Source organism: Mustela lutreola, chromosome 3 (assembly GCF_030435805.1).
Source record: "Mustela lutreola isolate mMusLut2 chromosome 3, mMusLut2.pri, whole genome shotgun sequence".
NCBI classification, from domain to species: Eukaryota; Metazoa; Chordata; class Mammalia; order Carnivora; family Mustelidae; genus Mustela; species Mustela lutreola.
Genome location: NC_081292.1, coordinates 167,491,643 through 167,514,957, shown reverse-complemented (window position 1 = coordinate 167,514,957; position 23,315 = coordinate 167,491,643). Strand labels below are relative to the sequence as shown.

Below are 23,315 nucleotides of genomic sequence, written 5' to 3'. Positions count from 1 at the left end.
CCCTGGGCAGGGATCATGACCTGAGCCAAAGGCAGACACTTAATGAACTAAGCCACCCAGGAGCCCCAGGGGAAAAAAAAAATTAAGTGCACATGAGTCCCATGCAAATTAAAATTAATCTGCTAATGAGTTAAATGGATCACACAGCAGGTAGTCCATAAATATTTGTTAAGTTAATTCATTCCTCCAGACAAGCTACATTTAGTAAATTTGAACATTAAGCACCACGGTCCTTGACCCATAAAACATCTCAAGCCAAAATCTTCTGTTTGGCAATATTTGGGTGATTGGATTGAAGAAAATATTTACCCAATGTAAGGAGGAGACAAGAATAGAAGAAAAATCAAACACAGAGTTGAACAAGTTCTAAGCCCTTGAACATTAAATGGTAACCAAATTACTTCTTCTGTTTTCTCAATGTTGTGTTTAATACAATTGTTTTTAATATTCGAAAGGTAGTGACAGTGGCCCCGGGGTGAACTTGCTGCCTCACTTTCACTTCATGTTTTTTTTCTAATGCTTTTGAGGGACAGGCCTTCACAAATGTGAACACAGTTTTCATGGGCCTCACCTTTACCGTGAGTAATAAACTCTCTGTACATACATGTTCCTCCCTAACTTCTAGAGCTCCCTCAGAAGTTAGATACATTCCCATGCTGCCTTGGGGCTGGCTATGTACTGTGCTGGGCCCTGCAGCACAGGAAAATCAATGCATCTCCTCAAGAACCATCCAGTCTACCAGGAACACAGGCCACGAAGGAATAACAGCAGGCCACGGAATAGATAAGTAGTTAGTGCCCAGGTTAAGGATGACAAAGCCTTGGGAGTGGGGAGCATTCATGGTGAGTAGGGGCAGCTAGGGATTTGCTTTGAAGATGAATGTAGGTTTGTCACTAAACGGGGAGGAGAGTCACATCAGCATAGGTTCAGGGTTTCTAAGTGTGGGGGTTGTGGCTAAGCCCAGATCAACACAAGACCTTTGAGGAGCTTCCCCACTTAAATGACATCATGCACAATGTGCACTTGACCCATGTTCACTCTCAGGAACAGAGGGTCTATGGCTGAGAGATGCCAGTCCAATTTGGTTGAAAAAATGAGTGAACAAGGACAGGATTTCCATGTGTTCACAGCCAACCTGGCTTCTAAAGGCTGCCTGTGACATGGAAGGTGTCAATACGTATGTGTTGAATAAATGAACAAGTCAGCGTCAGTACACCAGACACCTTCTCCGTAGCCTCATGTCCCAGAGAGCCCAAGGCTACGAGCTGGCAGAAAGCCCTGGACCAACCCACACTGTCTGATTTAGGACTTACTGCTGACAAAGGATGGTAACAACCTCCCAAAGCGCATCAGAGGCTCTTCATTGAGTTCAGTTGACTTATCCAGTAGTTTGAAGAAGACGTCATTTGGCTCGCTGGCAAAGCCGTATACCTCCTTGATGTTCACCTTCCTGCCAATGCTGAGAATCACGAAGAAGTAACCCTTGCATTTGGCCTGCAAGATGACCCTCTGGGCCTCTTCCAGCTGCTCTTTCTCCACCTCACCCGTCAGCATCAGAACCATGATCTTCAGGTCCCGTGGGTTGGGGGCACTTTCAAAGACATTCTCTATGGTGTATTCAATGGCACTGCCCAGGTCCCTGGTCCCCTGCAGCTGTGTCATTCTTCTGTGGAGAAAGTCCACCAGTTTCTCCTTGGAGCTGTAGTCAGTCAGGGAGAATTCCACCTTCACGGGCGGCACACTGGCGTTCCCCACAGACTCATAGGGTGCATGCTGCACAACGGCTACCCTAGTGAAGTGCTGGGAGGCCTTAGGGTCTGGGCTGAGGTCCAGCTGTCTGACCAGGTACCCTATGTACTTCCTCATTTCATTGAACTGGAACAGAGTGGTGGACTCAGAGCTATCTAGGATGAAAGCCATGTCAATGTCTGCATCGCTTCCGGCCGCTCGCCTGTCCCTGAAGGAAGGCCTCCAACTGCCAAATCCACAGGATGGGTCAATGTTGCAGATGTCTAGAAAGAAGCATGGAAACCCATTTATTCTGTGACTCCCACAGCAAGATATTGTACATCAGTGTGCTGAGAGTCAGGGGTAATTAAAATCGTCACATAATATAGAAGCCCATTTTATAGCTTCATGCCATTTTGTGGCCAGATTTCAGTTCTCATCATCTAACCCTAAATGAAACAAATCAGGAAGCTAAAGTCCTTGTTAGTACAGTATGGGATTGACATTAGAAGAAGAGGAAGAGGAAGAGGAGGAAGAGGTGGAGGAGGAGAAGAAGAAGAAGGGGGAGGAGAGGAAGAAGGATGAGGAGGAAGAGAAGGAGGAGAAGTAGAAGAAGAGGAGGAGGAAGAGAAAGGAGAAGCAGAAGGAGGAGGAGGTGAGGGAAGGAGGAGGAAGAGGAAGAGGAGGAGGAGGAGTGAGAGGTGGGGGAAGACACAGAGAAGGGAGGGGGAGGGGAAGGACAGAGGAGGAAGAAGAAGGGAAAAAAGAAAAGAAGAGAAGAGGAGAGGAAAGGAGAGAGGAGAGGAGAGAGGAAGGGGAAGAGAGGACAGGAAAGGAGAGCGAAAGGAAAGGAAAGGAAACGATTTCTTTGCCGCTCTCTGAAGAAATGTGTTCCAGAAAGTCACAAAGACCAACAATTGAAATCTGAACTCTAAGGTCAAACTGTAAACAAAGCTGACTTTTTCCTTTATTTCCTATAAAATTAATCACTCCCTAACAGAGAGAAGCTCTGTTTGAGGGGATCCACTCTAAATATGGAAGTTACCTATATAGGAATTACACTGGTAAACATGCGGCTCTGTGAATCTTCATTTAACACAACCCCTCTCCATAAATGGCAACTATTCATTCAAGTGTCGCTCTATGGATAGCACGCTTTGTAACAGATTTCCTGTTAGAGAAGCCCCTTACCCAGGCAAACATGACACGTGAGGACATTCTTCAGGAAGTCCGTGAGATCTCTCCTAGCGGGGAGGACGAGTGCATGTCCCACTGCTGTGTTATTGATCTGTTGAAACAAAAGGAAATGGCTGGTAGGAGTGTCCATGGTAAGGAACTACTTGAAATGGAGCTCAGGAAGAGAGTCACCTCAGAAAAATAAACCCCCCAACAGATTCAGTATCCTTTCGTTGGTTTTCTTGGTACCCTTGATACTTTATCAGTATCCTCTCGGGGATTTTCTTAGGAAGGAGCTACTGAGCTTAATAGGAAAACACAGGTTTTCTTCTGTACAGATGAGCTACAGTTCAAATCCCACTGCTGCCCTTTCTGTCAGGCCTGGAAGAAAATCATTTAACCTGCCTGGGGTCCAGTTTCCTCAGCTGCAAAATGGGAATGATGGTAAATTCCTTCTAGGGGATAATTGGAACATGGGTAATATGGCTATTTTCAGCAGCAGTTCCAGCCACGGACAAAGGGTAGCTCCATCCTCTCCGGCTCTCCCAGGTCCAGAAAAGGATATAACGGCAAAGCAAATAATAAAGTCACTTCTAGAAGATTCAAGAAGCCCTGCTCATCATCGTGGTGCCTAGTACAACATCACTAAGTAGTTATTTAGTAAATAATTAAATTTAATTAATGAATGATTAATTGACTTTTCTAACTTGCTGAAACAGTGCGGTCAAGAGCCATGTGGCTCTGGGTCCCTCAGCCCCTGTGAGGGAAAGTTTACATAAATGAGCTCTCTTACAAGGGAAGACAGCTGGCAACCACAGCTGGCTTCCCAAGCTCAGTGCTCTGGGCTCAAGACAGCCTGTGGTTTGGCAGAAGAAGCCCCAAGAGATGGCACCAACGTCCAGACTGTCTTTCACTGACATAGGCAGTGGTAGGACCATAGAAACCCCAGTCTGGGAGGAAAGATGCTAGAGACCATCCCACCACACCCCACCTTTCACTGACAAGAAATCTAAGACCCAGGCGGGTTAAGTGACATGACCATATTATTTGTGGTGACTTGAAGCTAGAAAGTGTGTGTGAGGCCGGGAGGAGGCGGTTAACTGATCTAGGTCTCTTTCCCATCATGCCCACCCCCCCACTTATCTTGAGCAATGCTGCCAGAATTGGCACTGAATAAATATTAATTGATTCATTTGCCAATTACTATAGCAATTATTTCTATTGTTATAATAATTAAACAAGTTAATGACAAGGGAGCACTTTGTAGCTTCACAGTGAAGGCTAAGCCTTGGCTGCCATCCAGGCTGAGGAAAGGTTTGAAGAGGGGCATAGATGGGGTGCTAGAGTCATTGATGTTGAAGGGAGATCACACTAGAAAACTGTAGGCCTCAGGGTCAGCCCTGGGAGATGCTCCTCCAACATGTGAGGAGGGACACAGTGGGAATAAATCACAGGCATCTGGATGTTGCCCTACCGCCAGCCCCATTGGCTGTCCTGGAAATCTCACTCAAGTAGTTGCCAATCACAACAACCTCATCCAGGAGCTTTGGGAAATTCCTCATGAACTCCTCAAGGAGGCACAGATGGGTCTGAGAACCTTCTCGGGGCCCAAGAAGAACAGAGGGAGGTGCCAAGGACACACACAGGGCACAGACCTGTAATGCATTGATGAGCTGCCGGTCCTCCTGGCTCGTGAGGAACAAGGGTGTGATTCCTGCATCTGAAAGCTTCAGCACGGCCTCCCTGAGCTGTTGGGATGCCTTTGTGGGCTTATTGCTGAAGAAAACAGCCACCTTCCTCATCAGGAATCCATTCCTCACGCGCTTAAATGTGTTCCTGGCCACGAAGGACATGGCTGTTTCCAGACTCTGTTGCTTGGATGTCAGAGCCACCTGAAGGTTCTTGATCTTGTCCAGGAGGACCGACTTCTTCTTGGAGTCAGCAAACCGGATCTCCGTGGTCACCTCGTTGTTGTAGGTGACCACAGCCACACGTGCCCCCCGCGGGCAGTTGCTCTCAGCAATGGTCAGGTCACCCACAATCTTCAGGAGCACATCCCTCATCCGGCTAAATGTGTCTTGGGTGACACCCTCTGAGGTGTCTAAAGCAAAGGCCAGCTCCGTCGGGAAGACGGGACATTCCAGGGGCCCTGCAGGGAGTGGGGATTTTCAAAGACAAATCTGACTTACTGGAAAAAGGGCTCTTCTTTCTGCAGGAGGAAGTCAAACAGCTGAAATCAACTTACCATAGCAGCAAGCTATAAAAGAGAGGAAGAGAGGAGTGAAACATGTTTACTGTGTCAGAATTTCAAATGTAAAATACAGAAGCGTGTCATGGACAACAGAGAATCATGTACTTACGGCATTTATCTTTGATGCTCTGGACAAGGGCACATTGCTTTAAAAGGAAAGGAAAGAAGTGTGAGGGGGGTGGACAAAAGACTTACAATGCAATGACTGGAGCTGTATGCATGCAACTTACATCCATGGAGTCCCCTCTGTTGCCTTTGGGACCCTGTAAAACAAGGAAGGAAAGGATGAGAAGCCAGGCAGATGGGCGGGACCACCAGTGCAAAGGAACCACCCTCCAATCCCAGAAATAGAACAAAGGAAGCAAATGTAGACCTTGGCAGACCTTGAACCTTTCCAGGCTTTCCCTATAAATTTGATTTTACTGCCCAAGGAGTAAAAGAGAGATAACTTTGAGGGCAAAAGTGTTTCTCTTGCAAGATAAGTAGTTCTACATTTTGGAAACCTGGAAGCTGATGACAAATCAAAGGGATCGCACACTTAGGCTTAAGTCTCAACACAGAATGGACAGTGAGGAGTCACTTAGCTAACCCTCAGCTCCAGGCAGATTCCACCCCAGTCAAAGGAGCTCCGAGGATAGACCCACAGCGACGCTCAGCTTCTCGTCCCAATATGTGGCTGTCCTGATGTCAAGCAGTTCTTTTGTGAGTCAGTCAGGTGTCTTCCCACAAGACAAGTGACTGCCTTACTTTTTCCCATTAAATGGTTCACGTTTAAAAGGCAGTAATCACCTGACTTGGCCTTCACCCAAGTTCAACCTGTCTTAGTCCCTCAACATTTCCTTGTAGGAGTGATTATCCATCATTCCTTGAACCTCATCAAATTTCATGTCGGAAGACAACACAGGGAGAGCTTCAAATAAGGAAACAAAGACATTCAGAGGGAAGAGACATAGTGGAAAGGCTGCAGGTCACCCTCCAGTCCCCAGGTAGCCGGGCACTCGAGGTTTTTAAACCACAAATCTGAAGCTCTCCCGGGGATTTTATAAACCAAAGGAAGAAGTCTGCAAACCAACATCTGACATAAATTATACTAATTCTGCAAGATGTAACCCAAGAGGTATAAAACTTGTACTTTTTTTTTTTTTTTTTGGTCCTGTACACAAACCTCAAACAAACCCACACCAGGAAATTATGAAGGCAAATTACAATATATCCTAGAGCACAAGGTTCCTCAAGAAACTTCTTTTTAAAGTTTCTTGTAACTCTAAAATTCAAAAGCTCTTTTCTCTATTGTGGTATCAAAAGAAAAGTAGTTTATTTGAGAGAAAAAAAAAAAGGCAGGAATGACAAAAATGCAGCAACCCGCTCTGTGAGGAGACGAGACAGTGGAAAGTTTATAAAGAGGCATGTGGAGAGCATCCCATTCCAGTGGCTTGATCAGAATTGGGTGGATACTCACAGATGGTCCTGGATAGCCAGGGTCTCCCTTCTGCCCCACTGCCCCTGGAGGTCCTGAATTTCCCTAGAAAGGGCAGAACAAACACTGCTCAGCTGTGGCAGAAGATTCCCAACTCCTGCAGTTGGCAGAGGCGGTGAAGGTGATCTAACCCTACATTTCCTTTCACCACGAGAACTCTCTCACCGTAAGATGCCTCCCCCAGAACCATTAATGAGGATGTACAAGAAACCAAAAAATGACAATTAATCAGGTCACTGTTCAGTGGAGACAACCAATCCAATGTTTTGAAACCCTACCTTCAATCTTAAAGGGTGTAATCTGACTCTTCATTGAGTAAATGAACAGGATAATACGATGGTTTTCACTAAAAATAACAGTCTCCCACATCTAGACCGCAGTTTGTTAAGTCAGGACACAGTGCAATCTTAAGAAGATGAGTAAACATCCATTGAAGAGAGTCGTTCAGAGCTAAAAGTAGCTTAAGGAAGAGGACTCTCATGATGGGGAGAGGGGGAGTGTGCAGTCTAGTGATCCCTGAGATGTGTTAGAGGAAGGGGTTCTTGGGACCTCCCCATAAGGACAGCATTGCTGAAGGAGGACAGTGCAGACAATCATGGAGGGTCCAAAAGACACTGGTCTAGGGCTTAGGATTCCTTTTCTTCTACCCTCTACTACCACTAGCCCCACTGCAGGAGAAGAGGGATAATCTTCACCTCACATGTTCTCATTCCCCACCTGCATCCAGGTGCAGACAGACTCACCCTTCGGCCTCTAATGCCTTTGGGTCCCACTGCTCCACCTGTCCCTGGCTCACCAGGGGCACCCTGGGAAGAGAGCCAGAAAGAGATACATTAATATCTGAAACAGAGAGTCTAGATGAGGGTCTTGGGCATCTAGACCACACTTCCCAGGGAAGTCAAGTGGCTCACTCTGATTTACATTCTGCTGGGTTCCTAGTACACCTGTGTCCTTCGCAGAGTTGGCCTTAGCTTACTGAACTGTATTGACAATATCATACAGATCCCAGCATTTTAAGTTTGCAAAGTACGTTACTGCCGTGTCATTTCATTTAACCCTCACTGTCACCTCCATGTAACAAGGGAGGGAGTACCTCAGAGAGGTGGGGCCTTCCACGGGTCACCGGTTAAAAAGCGGCTGACCCAGCACTGATACCACGATATTCTGATTTTCAACCCATGATCGTACCAGATTCAGCTCCAAACAACAGTGATGTCCCACCACTAGGCACGTATTTATTTTGCAAGTATTACCTTTGACCCTGGGTATCCAGGGAATCCTCTTTCTCCCTGTAAGAGATAAATAAATAACTCAATATTTGGTCCCAATTTAAAGGCATCTAAAATAAATTATTCTTGAGCAAGAAAAATATATCCCTGGAGTCATCAAGAGAAAATATTCACGATATTACAATAAAATTTTGGGAAATAATTCTTTAAAAATACAAGCTGTCAGAAGTTCAAGAAATCTAGGAGGTACATACTTTTTTGCCTCTGCGTCCTTCATTGCCAACCCCGTCTCTGCCATCATCGCCCTGGGGGTGGAAAGAGAGCATTACTATGGGCCACCACGCTGGGCAAGGCACAACCACCTCTGTCTAGAGCCCTGAGCACAGTGTCCTTGGTTCCCTGAAGTGTTCCCAGATCAGGGAAGTGTTCCTGCTCCCACTCCATCCTCCAGGTGCAACAAGACGGAGACTATAAGTAAGCTTAATGGACTCCTTGGGCAAAATGGTGCTGGTGTGGCACCACTGTAAAGAAAAATGGACAGCCACTGGGAAAGACAGCCCTTGGGCGAAGAATCAAAGACCCACTGAACTGAGACTCATAAGGCATCCTGACTCTCTGCATCTAGGAATCTTTGATTCTCCTTCAAAGCAAAAACATGGGATTCAGTCTTTCATGTCTTCCCAAGTCCCCTAACCTGTCCCCTCCTCTGTAACCCCCTCCTCTTCCAGTAGTGCCACTAGACTGTCTTCCTTCCAAACACCCTCCTCCTATGCTCTCAGATCTGCCCTGTCAACACCCCCATGGAAGACTTTCAGAACTGGACTCCATCAACTATTTCAAAAGAATCAGAAGATTGCATGTAAACTATACATTCATGTCCCTAAAACATATGTCGAGCATGGCTCCTAGTTCATTTACAGCTTTAAGCAAACATCAACAGCTGAAGAACCATGGCCCAAAAATGTATAGACACAGAATCAAGAAGAGATTTCCTTCAATGGTCTGAATAGATTTTAAAGTTTGATTCCCCACCCCACCCCCACTCCTGAAACTAATAATAACAGAAATGGATCTTTTAAACTTCAGTTTCTTGTAGAGAAATTGCATACAGGCAAAAAATATTTTAAAGTTTGGGATTATAAATCAGATAAATCTGGTCCATTTACAATGTTTAGGTATACCACCTCATTTTTTAAAAATTCTCCATGTTCTGTAGACATCTTTTCCCTATTGTTACTGAGCAGATAGATTATCGTTATAGATTATTTTTAAATGATACTTCTAAATGAGTTATCAAAGTAATAACCTCTATTCCTAGATGTCTCATTCAAAGGCAATGGTTTCTCTCTGGATCAAGACCTGACCAGCTCCAACTCCATTTTAGCCAAAGGACATTTATTTCTTTGCAGGAAAGCTCTACCCAGTCATGGTCACAAACCATTTGCAGAACCGGAAATGAAGGTGGTTCAAGCTCCATTTTGTCCCCACATTCTTAGGGGAGAAAAGTGTCTTCACCCTCTCCTCCTGATGAAATGTAACTTTCTTGGAAATTGATTTGCTGTTTATAAGAAGGTTTCACTGTGTTCAATCAGATCCCCAAGGATACAAGAAGCAATGATCAAGTTTCCTCTATTCAGAACCAACCTGATTTGCAAGGATGAAGCCCAGCCCAGAGCAAGGTCCCCATCTACTCGCCTCCCACCTTTCAGTGAAGGGTGAGCCACGGCATATCATGACCTTACCGTCTCCCCTCGGGGGCCCCGGCTCCCGACGCCTCCCTTTGGTCCTGGCTCTCCAGGCTCACCCTACACAAAAGAAACAAAGCTGAGACAGCTGTGGGTCCAAGGCCAACTTAAAATGTGATTCCAAGCCCTTTGCGCTCTACACAATGCCGCAAGCTGCTAACTTCTAGATTCTGATAAAAATTATTTTTTAAATTGCAGTGTTAGTGTGCAGATTCGCAGAAAAGAATCCAGGAGAGCCTGTGTTTGCTCCTTGCATTAACCCAGCACAGGAACATGCTGGCGGGGAAACGAGAAGGAGAAACAGGGGGAAGAAAGTCAGTGGGCGCTGAATTCCAGGGGACACCCAGCCAACACCAGCAAGAGACCCAGAGATGACTGTGCATTCTCATGAACACATTTTCTTGACTGAGAAAATGTTGCCTTTTCAGACTGGTTCTGATAAACTGTGGTTTCTCTTCAGGCTTATGGAAAGTCTGTTCTCAGACAGCCTGCATAGAACAAGCAGCCATTATCCAAAACAGTCGGGGATTTGAGGCTCCTGGATTAGCTAAATATGGCCAGTGCTCTCCGTGTGTGCACAGCCAGTGTTTAAAGAATGTGTGTTCAACGCAGCTCTGATGCAGTACTAAGTGCCTCCGGTCTGCCTATGGCGAGGAGCCACATGCTGCCGCATGAAGAGATCAGAGAAACCCCAGCTGCTCGTAGGTCCTGGCCCCAAGACAGCCAGTCCACTGAGTACAGCCTTCGTGTTTCCTTGAGCGGGGACAGGACAGGGATCCCCCCTGACCAAGCCGGCTGGTGACAGGGAAAGCTGGGTGCACGTGAGGCCGGGGATGGGGGTTGGGAGCACAAGGACAGATGAGACAGAGGTTGCAGAGAGGGGGCTGTATGACTGGGGCTTGACCTCAGGAAATGAACTCTACGTTTGTCAAGACAAACCTTCCTTCCCAGGGGACCGGTCCTGCCACGTTCTCCAGGAACACCCGCGGTCCCTCCGCTTCCCTGGAGCACAAGGAGAGGAGTCCATCAATGAAATATTTATGAAATGTACACACACCCCCACCAAGCCAAAGGGCCTGAGCCCTATATCCCATCCCGCCGCGCTGAGTGCCAACCATGGTGCTAGAGATCTGAATGCAAGCCCGCATGGACAGGGCTTGTGCAAATCTAAACCATCAGGGTGACCATGTGACACAAGTGTCCTCAAAAGGACCCATGCTGCTGTAACCACATACCCCAGTCCCTGACTAGAGGGACAGCACCCAGATTTCACCTGCCCTTTTTTTCCCTTTGCACACCTCCATGCCAACACCTGTGTATACAGGTGTGGGGTCCTGTGGACGTGTATCCATTGAGAGAGCAAAAAAATAATGAGGAAACATAGCTCTAAAAATGGAGTGTGGCCTCCAGAGCCCAGAAATGACCAGAACAGACACGTCAACAACAGAGGGGAGCAGCTACTGGTCACTGGTGACCCCTTGAAGAGCTTCACCATGCCCGCATTCCACCTTAAACTCGTGACTAATCAGAGCTTAGATAATGGGACCAAAACCACAGAAGCTCAGAAAATAGGTATATCTCAGATCGCAGATGGGGGAACGACTCTCCGCAAACAACAGCTCGCACAAAGTTCCTGCTTCGCTGTCCCAACCTTTGTTCACTCATGTTATGACAGGTCAGGTCTCTGCCTGTTTTTGGTAGTTCTGACTTTCCATAACAAATGCCAGGGTACCCATCAGGCAGGAGGGATGCCGGAGTGCGTGTGCTGGGCGCCCGGTCCCCACTCAGCTCTGACACATGCCACACACCGTCGCTGACCACTGAGATGGAGGCTCATGCCTATGGCCGTGCAAATTTAAGGAACAGTTTCTGTGTTGAACCTGAGGCTGGGAGATGCCTTACACAAAATACCGAACCACAAGGCAATCTCTAAGGGCCACCTATGACACATTTTGGCATGTGCTGAGAATTTGGACAGATCTAATTAGACCTTATGTTCTATCCTCAGACTTGGGAGATGCAGGACAGCCTCCCTCCGCTTACCACCCATCTGGTCCAGGTTTGGAAGCAGCGGTACTGGGATTTAGAAGACCCTGGAGCAACAAGGAAAAGGGTCTCTTCTTCCCTCAGGGAAACTGGCCAGTCACTGTGAAGACTGAGGGTGACCCAGGGTCTGGGTGGTGGGGGAGGAGGCAAAAGAAGGTCCCGGGGACCTCAGCCTGTGCATCCCTGTGCTCTGCTTAGCTCAAGACAGGGCTGGGATCCAGCCGACTTACCCGAGGCCCAGAAATGCCCTGTTCACCGATCAGGCCTGGAGGACCTGTGGGACCAGGTGGACCCTGAAAAGTAAAAGGCCAATGTAAGTGCTGCACGGAGGCGGTGTTCCGTGAGGAAGCTCAGGACCCAGAGGCCAGAGCCTTGCTTCTGCCGGCCCAAAACCCTGCTAGCAACCACTCTTCAGTCTCGGCGAACAGCAATCCCAACCCAGGACACAAATGGGGAAGTGAGTTTAAAATACAAATGCAAGGGGTGCCCAGGTGGCTCAGTCAAGCATCGGACTCTTGATTTCAGCTTGGGTCATGATCTCAGGGTTGCGAGATCAAGCCCCATGTCAGGCTCCACACTCACTGCAGAGTCTGCTTGAGCTTCTCTCCTTCTCCCTCTTTCCCCAATTCTCCCCGCCCTCCCCCTTCCCTTTAAAAGAAGTAAATTACATCTTTTTAAAAATGCTAAGGAACAGGAGTTCAAACAAAAGCTTATACGCAGATGTGCATAGCAGCACTATTCACAATTTCCAAAAGGTAGAAAGAGCCCAGGTGTCCACCAGCTGACACCTGCATAAACCAGTTGTGGTCTGTCCACACCGCAGAATATGACTTAGCCATGAGGAGGAAGGGAGCAGAGACACCTGCTACTACATGGACGGACATCAAAAATATGATGCCCAGGGAAGGAAGCCAGAGAGGCCACAGAGAATGTGATTCCATTCCCACGAAATTTCCAGGAGAGAGAAATCCACAGAGACAGAAGGGAAATGAGAGGTTTCCAGCAGCTGGGGGAGGGGAGATGCAAGTGACTGCTTGACAGGGAGGGGACTCCTCTGGGGACAGTGAACATGTTTGCAAACTATATAGAGCTGATGCTTGTACAACACTGTGAATGGACTACCCACCACCAATTGTTCACTTTACAAAGATTAATTTGCATTCAATTTTGTTAAACTGACTGTCACCTCATTTAAATATAAAAACAAATACCAGACATCTGGGAAAGCATCACAGGCACATGGCCTCGACGGGGGTACTGACCTGTGCGCCTCGGGTCCCCTGCTCTCCCACCGAGCCTGGCTGGCCGGGGCCGCCCTTGTTGCCCTTGGAAACAAAGGAAGATGGAGGGGAGAGGTCAGGGTGGTTTATGCCAATGTCAGCTGTGTGCTCCACCATCACATCTGGACAGGGGGACAGGCGAACAGCCCCACGCGGGGGGCAGGGGCCACTGGCACCGTGCCTCCAGGATGAGACACGACACCTTGCAGCCCGTGTCACTCTGCACTCTTATGATGGTTTCCCACTGTTTTCAACGTCTACTCAGGACGGCTTTGTGAAATGAGGAGTCCTGCCTGGCACAGGTGAATAGACAGACACAGTAAGATGCTAAAACTGGCCAAAGCCCAGACAAGCAGGCACATTAAGGCTGAGGGATTCCCCGACACAGTGTCCTCCGTCTCTCACCTCTATCTCTGCCCCTCGTCCCCACGGCCACTCAGTTTCACGGGCTATTTAGAAGAGGCTCAACTTAAGGAGTTGGTGGAGAAAGTGGGGGCAGCTACCTGAGCTCTGTGCCTTGGTGGCCAAGGGACAATGTTTTTGGCCCCCTGGCTGGATTGCCTCCCTGCCCTTTGAAAGCACACGGTGAGTCCCAACATGAGGACAGAAAAGAGGCGCCAAGTGAGAGACCTACCTTAGCTCCCGCGGGTCCCCTTCGGCCAAAGCCACCCTGTGGAGAAGTCACAGAAACTGAAAGGGAGTCTGGGGATGGAGCCTGGGGCTCTCTGTGATGGGAGCCCCCGAGCACCAAATGCCAAAACTAGCCAGCCCAGGGCAAAGCACAAGAGACGCCCCCCCTCCAGCCCTCATCTCCACTCTCCACTCTTGCTTCCATGCAGCCCTGTTAACCAACCAAATGCAAGTTTTCACAGTTAACTTCAGACCTGCCAAGCAAAATAATGACTCGTTCTGACTGCACGATCCCAGCCAGCTTCAAACAAGGATGTGAAATGGTAATGTCAACCTATCCGCTTTACGATCATTTTCCTAACAGTGGGGAGACGTAATGAAATATGTTCATTCTAATGTCAGGGAGTCCCAAACTCTCCAAATGCTCCTGGCCAAATATAACACACACTCCGTTAAGGAAAGCATCGGGAGTGCATGTATGTGGAACCTAAAAGCCCAACTGTATTTAGTCTGGGCTTGTGACTTGGCAACATTGTTCTCGATGTTCCAAGAGTGACCCTTAGTTCACATACATGTGGGCCTGCTGTGCTAAGTAATCCTTTAATCCCGACTTTGTGATGCTTCCTCTCTCATGCAAAGGTTTAGGATGGGAATGCATGAAGGTCCTGGGTGTATCTCTGTGAGGTTAAGGGCTGGTATTCTGGATTCTGTAACACACCAGCTCACATTCTCCACTCCCAGTGGACCAGCCCAGAGATTTTCTGGGGTGATTGTTCTGCCATTAGTCACTGTGGTGGCAGCTCCTTTAATGGAAGACTTTGGCCTTCTTCCACGGGAGACACATGGAGCAGTAGAAGAGGAAAGAGGCCAGGTCACTCCTTCAAAGTAACAATCTGGCTGGCCTCTCCCAAAAAGGGACATCCTGGAACAAGGCCAGAGGCCACCAGTGCTTAATGATGCACAACGCATGCCAGAGGCAGCCTCCAGACGCCTGAGTGGTGGTGTGAGGGGCAAGGTGGCCCAGAGAGGGACCATTTCACCTCGGCATGAACCTGGCACAGTGAGGTCATAACAGAATAGAAGGAGGAGGCCAGAAGCCAGGCCTCACCCAGCCTCAAGGGAACGGAGGCGACAAGAGCCCTCAACCACATCAAATTCAAAACCAAGTTTCTACCTTGCACCTAGAAATCAAACAAATCATATGCATGCCTCTATCTTAAGTCCTTCATGAAAACAAGCCTTGGCTCTGCTCACCCATGGAGCTGAGAGCCTGTCATGACCATCGAGTGTGTCTTCAACTCCTGTGTCATTACTCAGCTCCTCAGAATGCCCAAAGCCTATCATCTGATCACGGGTGAAAGTCATTCCTTCCAAAAACCCTCAGCGCAGGTCACATCTCTGAAGGCCCCCCCGCCATCGTCCCCCCAGGGCGTGGCTGGTGGAGGCGACGTTCTTGCTGAGCCTCCCATGGCTGTCTGCACCAGCCAGTGAGCACCTGAAGACTTACTAACTTCCAGACCACCCTCCCTGTGCAGGGACTCTCTCCCCCTTCCAGAACCCCAAGCTCTGGGTTCCCAGGAAGCCACATGAAGATTGTATACCCAGCTTCCGCTTTATCAACTCTTCAACAAGACTCAAAGAGCTGGCACACCACCAGTTGTCTTACAACAGACGTTTGTGAAATGTCTTGAAAAGGCAGCTGCAAGACACCATTCACGAGCAAACAGAACCCGGGTGTATCTCTTGAATTCCATCCTCACAAGCAAACAAACTATCATTCAACCAGCCTGTATACAACCCGTCAGCCTTGCTACCCCTCACTCCCCTGTACTCAGGCTTCTGTTTGGATTTTAAAAATATTTAACAGGGTAAAACCTAGCCAAATATTTGAAAGCAGCAAAGATACTCCTTCTAAAAGCATCTGTTGGATGTGGTTTTTCTCATGGGAAGGAGGCCGAACCAGGAGGTGGGGGAAGAGAAAGAGCACAGAGCAAATGGTAAGAATGAAAAATTTCTATAAGCAGCAAGCTTTGGGTGACAACAGTTCCAGAAATCCTCTTAAAGTCCCTAAATATAAAGTTGCTGAGTAGCTCTGCCCCAGATCATCTTGGCAACTCTGGGGGCACTTGCTAAATCCCCCTACAGAGTCCCCCAAGGCCCAAGAGGCACTCACGTCCTTCCCGGTTTCTCCAGGCCTTCCAGATACCCCGTCTCTCCCTGGGAGACCCTGAAGTGGGGAAAAAAATTTGGCATAAGATTCTCATCCAGCTCTGGCGTATTGCACCAGACACCACTGGAAAAGGGGCACACACCCAGGGGGTGATGCCTGGTGGAACCCCTTAGACAGGGATCATGACCATCTCCACAAGCCTCTGGCTTGACAAACCCCTTCCATGAATATCTAAGGGGCACAAATTCTGCAGAAAGGAAACCCCTCTTGATGGCAGTTGCTTCGGCTCCCTATTGGGGAGATGTCTTTCACCCGCACCCAGGTCTGCTCCCAACCTCGTATGCCCCACAGCCCTGGAGACCACTTTCATGGCCGCTGTAGCTGGGGGAAGTCCTCAGCAAAAGGGGTCTGGGAATGTAGAGCGCCATACCATGGGACCAATGTCTCCAGTTTCTCCTTTGGGTCCTCTCTGCTGACTGTCCCGTCCTGAGTCACCCTGTCAACAACACGGGTCAGGGACATGAGCCGCATAGGCAAGAAAAGGATGCTTGATTTCAGTTTAGGGAAAGAGAAGGAATAAAAGGGTTTGCAGTTTTTCTGGTTCTGTGGCTCTATGAAACCCATGCCAGGCCAGCCACCCATCCTTCGGGCCAGAACGAGGCAATAGTGACTCCGGGCCCCTGCCCTCCCCAATGAGGAAGGACTGCCCACTGTCTGAAGCCAAGAGTGGTTGGTGACCCTGTTGTCAGGCTGTCCTGGTAGGATGGGTGGGCTCTGTGGGACATGGCCAAGGGGTGGTGGCTCAGGGTCTGACATTTTTGCCACCCTTAATACCTTTCTAACCACCCAATCCTGCTAGATTAAACTGCCCGAGGCCAGCTTTTGAGAAACTTCTGAGGTCTTCCTTTTTTATGTTAAGCCTTGCAAACACTTACCTTTGCAGGTAGAAAGCAAACATATCTCCAAAATTGTAGGAAAAGGAAAAACCACATATGTTGTCAACATATCTGAAGACAATTTCAAAATCCTGGTTTTAAATTCTTCCTTTCAACCCCTTCCCCATGACCCTCTTCTCCAGACATGGGTCTCAACCTGTGGATGAGGAAGTTCCCTTACCGGGTCACCTCGAATTCCAATGTCCCCTCTCTCTCCTTTTTCCCCTTTAGGTCCTTTGTCACCCTAAATAAAAAGCACAAGTAGAGACAAAAATCAGATTTCTAATTTGTATCTCACCCTTAAACTCATGTTCTTCAGTTCATAAATCTTCAACAAAACAACATTTCCCATTTGCTCATTTACATGAAGGTAAAATGACTCCAAGTATTTCCAATCTGTTCAGGTAATCCAAATATTAATGGGACCTATTCTGTACCAGACACTAGGGAGTTTTTTAAACAGAACTTACTTGATCCCTGCACTATGAGACATAATCTTCAGACAAACAAACAAAAAAATCTGATGTATCTGTCACAGCTGACAGAGGGCAGAGGAGATACCAAGGATGACCCCCTCAAGAACATCAGGGAAGACTGCCTGGAGGAAGCAGTCTCTCTCCCTCTCTCTCTCCCTCTCTCTCGCCATAGATAGATAGATAGATAGATAGATTCCTTAAGTAAAATGTTTTAGTTTTTCTTTAATGGCAACACTATGGAAACATACTGACCCTTCTACCGGGATTCCCTTTCTCTCCAGAAGAACCAGGCAATCCTTTGTCTCCCTGTCAAAGATAATGAGAAATGTCACTCCCAGCACAATTTCCAGGACCGAGATATGAGGGGCCGGGATGTTTAGGACCGGACGCGGTGTGGACTGAGTGTGAAATCGCTTACGTCTTCACCGTCGAGACCATCTAGCCCGATTTCTCCTAATTCACCCTACGAAGGGGAAAGACACAGAGTGAGTATAGAAAGCCATCTGGCAAAGGAAAAATGACAAATACTAGGACAGCTTTAAATTTAAAAAACAAAAACAAGCGTAGGTACCTTCTCTCCTGGGAATCCACGAGAGCCCTGGAAGGTAGGGGAAAGGGGAAACATTAGCTCCTTCCTGGAGGCCAAAGAGAAGAGGCTAGAACAGACTGGGGGCCCCACCCCACCTGAACACCCCAAACCCAAAATTCAGTGCTGTGGACTCATCTGTCTCCCCCCCACCACTCTCCATCACATGGGGGATCGTAAGGCTAGTTTGCTAGGAACTTGGGTCCCTGGGCAGGAGGGGACTAGGCTCCAAGGCCTTTTGGTGACTCTGCGGCCCTGTGGCCCCTTCCCTCCAGCAGCTGCTTTCAGACTTCAGCCAACGGAGGAGAAAGAGCATCCAAGCATTTCACATAAGGAACCTTCCAGCATGTGCTGTCCACCCCGCCCCAACACTTCCCTGGCTTCTCTCTGGGTCTGGGGTAGAGACACTGGCCACTGGCCCTCCCTCCACACTGGCCCATGCGTTCTCTGTCCTCGTGACTGCCTCTTGACATGCCTGTGGGAAACTATTCCACCATCCTCAGGCCCCCTTCCCACAGCAGCCAGGGCTGCTGAGCCCACGAGACTTTGGACCTGCCCTCCAATGAGAGGCCACTGAAACCCCTGGGGGTCTTCCTCCCCAAGGAGGCATTTGGGGAAACTGTCTCACTTCCACACATGCTGTTGAGTGCCCTCTGCCTGTCGGGGCCCTGGGGCTGTCTGTGGTCACCCCCCCCACACACACACACACACACTCAAGGATCAGCACACTGTACCTTTACTCCTCTTTGCCCGGGGCAGCCCTGGAAACCTTGTGTGCCGTTCACACCAGGAGGACCACGCTCACCCTACCAGGACAGACAAAGGCAATTATAGGTTGGAGCACCTTGTCACAAACCTCCACTGAGTTCACTCTGCCAGGAAAGGTGTGTCCTAGAAGATGGATTTCACTGGGCAGGGATGCTGCTCGACCCCAGTGAAGCCTCCAACATCCCCTTGGGTAGTTCCTGCCCCTGGAGGGAGCGGGACCTGGGAGGGTCTTCAGCTCAGAGGGTACCTCCCAGGAGGACCAAGGGTGGGCAGGGCTCTGGGTACTGGGTGCTGGAAGAATCCTTGGCCTGAGGACTCCTCTGTACCATCCCTTATTCCAAGCATTCCGAAGGGTGCTGGGATCAAGCCTGCACCTAGCACTTCCAGCTGGGACCCTGGGATTTCACATGCTCCCCACCGGATCCTTTATCCCCATCTCAGGGTTGGCCTTCCTTCTAGGGTCTCAAAGCCTCTCAGACCTCCTCAGTCCCAGGCACTGCCTCCTGAACGCCCAGTGGGGGTTGGGTGGTCCCCAGTCTCAGAGGCCGTCAACTGTGTCCCTCTGAAACAGGATCAGGACACCTGTAACTCGTGCCCACACCGTGCATGTCCAGGTCATCACACTGTGCTTCACGGTGTAGAGATCTGAGGACAGCTCTTGAGGACATCAGAAACTGTTTTCCCAGTAGGAAAGTCACTGGAAATAGAGCTTATGAAACTCAGAACCCAACCCCACCATGTGGGAAGCAAGGAGGAAATAAAAACTTCAAGAACCAATTATTTTGTACTTACGGGGCCGCCCTCATCACCAGGATAACCTCGATAGCCATCTTCTCCGGGAATACCCTAGAACAGAGAAAATCCGTTCCTCAGTTAAAGCCCATAGTTCTCTTTGTTCCACCTTCAAATGTCTCCATGACCCCCTTCGTTCAATAGAGCAGTGGCACCAATTAGCATGGCTTTAGCTGTCCCCTTGAACTTGGGCTTCCACTCATTATTCCAGTGTAATTAATCAGGATCTTTCAGGCTGATCTACCAAGAAATTCTCGTTGTTTCCTGTAACTTAGACACATTTGCTCAGAATCCTGCTGATCATCCACAGGGAGGCTGTCCAGGACACCCACCAGTCAGGGATGCCCACCAATTTTAACAGTATTTTGTAAAATGAAGAACAATGTAGAAAACAGCAGATGCCCTCACCCCGAGAAAAGAGAGAAGGCTGTGGGCATCCAGTGCCCCTTGGCCCTCCTGCTGCACCCTTGGGACTCCACTGCGTTCTAGCCCCAGGTGTACAGGAGGCCAAAGTCGCTTTACCTTTGGCCCGATGCTGCCAATGGGCCCGCGGTCTCCCCTTTGTCCAGAGCATTTGCAGGGAACTCCGCAGCACACTTTCTCGGCAATGTTGTCCTACCAAAAGGAAAAGAAAGTTCAAGTCTCAACAATGCCTAGGAAAAAAAGAACAAAGAGCATAAATATGCTGTGAAGGTCAAAATCTTCGTGAGTGGCTTTCTTAGTGAGAGATGAAGTTCTGCCCGTGTGGCTGGCGCCTTCCCTCCGAGACTGGCTTAGCATCAGGAGGGCAGTGGGAAGTCACAAATGGGAGCATGAAGAGCAACCAAGGTCAAAGTGATCTCATTCACGGTGTCTCCTCAGGCTGGGTCTTATTTCTAGAAGTTTCCAACATGCAGCTTCCAATTTCAAACGTTAAACCTAACTCACGTATTCTCAAATGCAAAGAGCAAGGCGTAAGACACAAATTGCATATGGCACAGACAGAAGTATCTCCACTTCCTCACAACCAGGGTTAGAGCACAGATTATGCTGTCCACCCAGAGGAAGCCTTGGGAACAGCCCCAATGTGAGGGCAGACTCCAGTGACCTGCGACTTATCCACCAGGACCACCACTCTGGGTCACCAGTGGGGCCACCCTCAGCAGACACCCTCGACGTTCCCTTCCTATCCTAGCCCCTGACCTTGCGGGAAAGCGCAGGCCCAAGAAACATTTCCGACTTTTCAACTCATAGCAGTCAAACATTTTTCTTGCCCTGGGCTTCTCAGAGATTTCACGTTCTTCCATGTCCCAGATACACCAGCTAACACAACTCCTTCCATCCAATAACAAAATAAAATCCTAAAGCCAGCTCTGGGAAGAAGGGACAGTCAGTTTGTCCCACGACCCACTCTTGCCAGCAGCAAACAATCCCTAAATTAACCACTCAGCACCACATCCCCCAAAGGTCTGCCCCACTCCCAACCCGGGAGCTACCTCTTCCAGCTGAGAGAGGCTGAACCCATGCACTGGGAAGCCTCATGGGGGGCACCTTCATCTCCTCCAGAAGAAACTAGGAGAGAAAGCAACGGAGAGGCACCTCTGCCCAGAAATGGTCTTTCTTTTCCTGCATAGCCTTGTTTTCACGTGCAAGCTTTCACTCTTCCTTATTTGGGGACAATCACTCTGATGTTTCACCTTCATAAGGTTCAGGCAAGCTTATGAAGAGCAAGATGCTCATGAGGAGGAGCAGAGGAAATGGCCAGGTGACACCAGCAGCAGCATGCCTAGAGACCCACCATCCCATGGGCTGTCCTCCCAGCTCTTGGATACCTCAGTTTCAGGACTTGCGCTGAAGGTGGCAACAAGGCAGGTCCCTCCCACATGAATTAAGTGAATTGAATTATTGAATTACCTACCCAAATGGCTCCTCTGCCATTCATTGGGCAAAAGAAAAAAATAAAATAAAAGCCTTCGTTATCTGAAGATGACAAAGAATTTGGTATCTAGACCTGTTTGTGGGGAGAGGCATAGAAACTCACAAGCTGCTCTGCCAGCTCATAATCAAGGTCCAGCAAGTTGAGCCTCAGTGGCCGGCTGTACAGAAAGCCTCGCCCGAACTCCAGCTGCATCAGCTGCTCCAAGTTAGCTACACGTTCAAGGCCCACCAGGATCAGAGCATGGACCCCTGCAAGGAGAGACATTCAAGGCAGCTCAGCCAGCATTCCAAGCCACAACCTCTCCGCCCTCCTGACTTTCTATGTTTTTTCTTTTATTTATTTTCAGCATAACAGTATTCATTATTTTTGCACCACACCCAGTGCTCCATGCAATCCGTGCCCTCTATAATACCCACCACCTGGTTCCCCCAACCTCCCACCCCTCCGCCACTTCAAACACCTCAGATTGTTTTTCAGAGTCCATAGTCTCTCATGATTCACCTCCCCTTCCAATTTCCCCCAACTCCCTTCTCCTCTCTATCTCCCCATGTCCTCCATGCTATCTGTTATGCTCCACAAATAAGTGAAACCATATGATAATTGACTCTCTCTGCTTGACTTATTTCACTCAGCATCATGTCTTCCAGTCCTTCCATGTTGCTACAAAAGTTGGTATTCATCCTTTCTGATGGAGGCATAATACTCCATAGTGTATATGGACCACATTTTCCTTATCCATTTGTCCGTCGAAGGGCATCTTGGTTCTTTCCACAGTTTGGCGACCGTGGCCATTGCTGCTATAAACATTGGGGTACAGATGGCCCTTCTTTTCATTACATCTATATCTTTGGGGTAAATACCCAGGAGTGCAATGGCAGGGTCATAAGGAAGCTCTATTTTTAATTTCTTGAGGAATCTCCACACTGTTCTCCAAAGAGGCTGCACCAACTTGCATTCCCACCAACAGTGTAAGAAGGTTCCCCTTTCTCCACATTCCCTCCAACACATGTTGTTTCCTGTCTTGCTAATTTTGGCCATTCTAATCGGTGTAAGGTGATATCTCAATGTGCTTTTAATTTGAATCTCCTTGATGGCTAGTGATGATGAACATTCTTTCATGTGTCTGATAGCCATTTGTATGTCTTCATTGGAGAAGTGACTGTTCATATCTTCTGCCCATTTTTTGATATGATTATCTGTTTTGTGTGTGTTGAGTTTGAGGAGTTTTTTATAGATCCTGGATATCAACCTTTTGTCTATACTATCATTTGCAAATATCTTCTCCCACTCCATGGGTTGCCTCTTTGTTTTCTGACTTCCTATTTTTAAAGAAAATTCAGTGTAAAATTTGGCCTTTACCTGAACTGTATGGCATCAAACTAGTTAGCTACTCTGAAGAATTCACATCCGGAAACTTCAGTCACCTCTCAGGCAATTGTTTCAGCTCTATAACTGAGCTGATCAGGAGAAATGCCGGAGGTGACATCACAGAACATGTTCATACATTCTAGCCTTCTATGCTAAGGGCCGGATCCCTGACAGCCCCAGGCAGCTGATAGAGGGTCAGGCTGTGGGGAGGAGCCCCAGGGGTGCCGCAGAGGACTCCTGCCTCTCACCCCGGCCAACTTCTCATGGTTAGAAAGCTCACAACACACCTTCTTGTCGGAGTTCCTCAGATGCCTTTTGTAAATCAGCCAGACTTCCATCCACTCCATCCGTAAAATGAATGACCACCTACAAATAAAGAACAGGTCAAACCCCAGCCACAATTAGAAGGAAAGAGTACAGACTCTCAGAGGGGAGATTGGACCATTCAAAGCCTCCACCTTACAGTTGAGGACACTGGGGCCAACGTTTAGAAGCCATCATCTCTCGTGCATAGCTCTTTAATACTCTTCACTAAATGAGGGATAAAATAAATAAGGCAATTGTGATGTTTGATTTACTAAACACACACACACACACACACACACACACACACACAATAAAAGTAAAGAGTTTATCTCATTTTCCTATTTATGTGATATAGTTTCTAGAAATTGTGTGTGTGTGTGTGTGTATTTATGTTTGTTATGGGTTGATCTAGGCCCTTCCAAATATCATATGTT

General features: G+C 48.3%; 1 protein-coding gene across 7 annotated transcripts in view; it reads right to left on the bottom strand.

Annotated features, from left to right (window-relative positions):
* Positions 1-23,315, bottom strand: part of COL6A3 (collagen type VI alpha 3 chain) — an 81,763-nt gene that overhangs the window by 18,779 nt on the left and 39,669 nt on the right. For all 7 annotated transcript variants that reach the window (XM_059167620.1, XM_059167619.1, XM_059167622.1 and 4 more), the window contains 26 exons: positions 22,863-22,941; positions 21,310-21,455; positions 19,812-19,904; positions 19,290-19,343; positions 18,464-18,535; positions 17,715-17,741; positions 17,562-17,606; positions 17,396-17,449; positions 16,849-16,911; positions 16,163-16,228; positions 15,736-15,789; positions 13,567-13,602; positions 12,915-12,977; positions 11,883-11,945; positions 10,546-10,608; positions 9,604-9,666; positions 8,116-8,166; positions 7,886-7,921; positions 7,376-7,438; positions 6,615-6,677; positions 5,386-5,418; positions 5,265-5,301; positions 5,150-5,161; positions 4,560-5,053; positions 2,920-3,016; positions 1,314-2,012 (listed from right to left, as the gene is read on the bottom strand). In XM_059167620.1, coding sequence (XP_059023603.1) covers positions 1,314-2,012; positions 2,920-3,016; positions 4,560-5,053; positions 5,150-5,161; positions 5,265-5,301; positions 5,386-5,418; positions 6,615-6,677; positions 7,376-7,438; positions 7,886-7,921; positions 8,116-8,166; positions 9,604-9,666; positions 10,546-10,608; positions 11,883-11,945; positions 12,915-12,977; positions 13,567-13,602; positions 15,736-15,789; positions 16,163-16,228; positions 16,849-16,911; positions 17,396-17,449; positions 17,562-17,606; positions 17,715-17,741; positions 18,464-18,535; positions 19,290-19,343; positions 19,812-19,904; positions 21,310-21,455; positions 22,863-22,941 — 2,626 coding nt within the window. The remainder of the gene's footprint in view (positions 1-1,313; positions 2,013-2,919; positions 3,017-4,559; positions 5,054-5,149; positions 5,162-5,264; positions 5,302-5,385; positions 5,419-6,614; positions 6,678-7,375; positions 7,439-7,885; positions 7,922-8,115; positions 8,167-9,603; positions 9,667-10,545; positions 10,609-11,882; positions 11,946-12,914; positions 12,978-13,566; positions 13,603-15,735; positions 15,790-16,162; positions 16,229-16,848; positions 16,912-17,395; positions 17,450-17,561; positions 17,607-17,714; positions 17,742-18,463; positions 18,536-19,289; positions 19,344-19,811; positions 19,905-21,309; positions 21,456-22,862; positions 22,942-23,315) is intronic.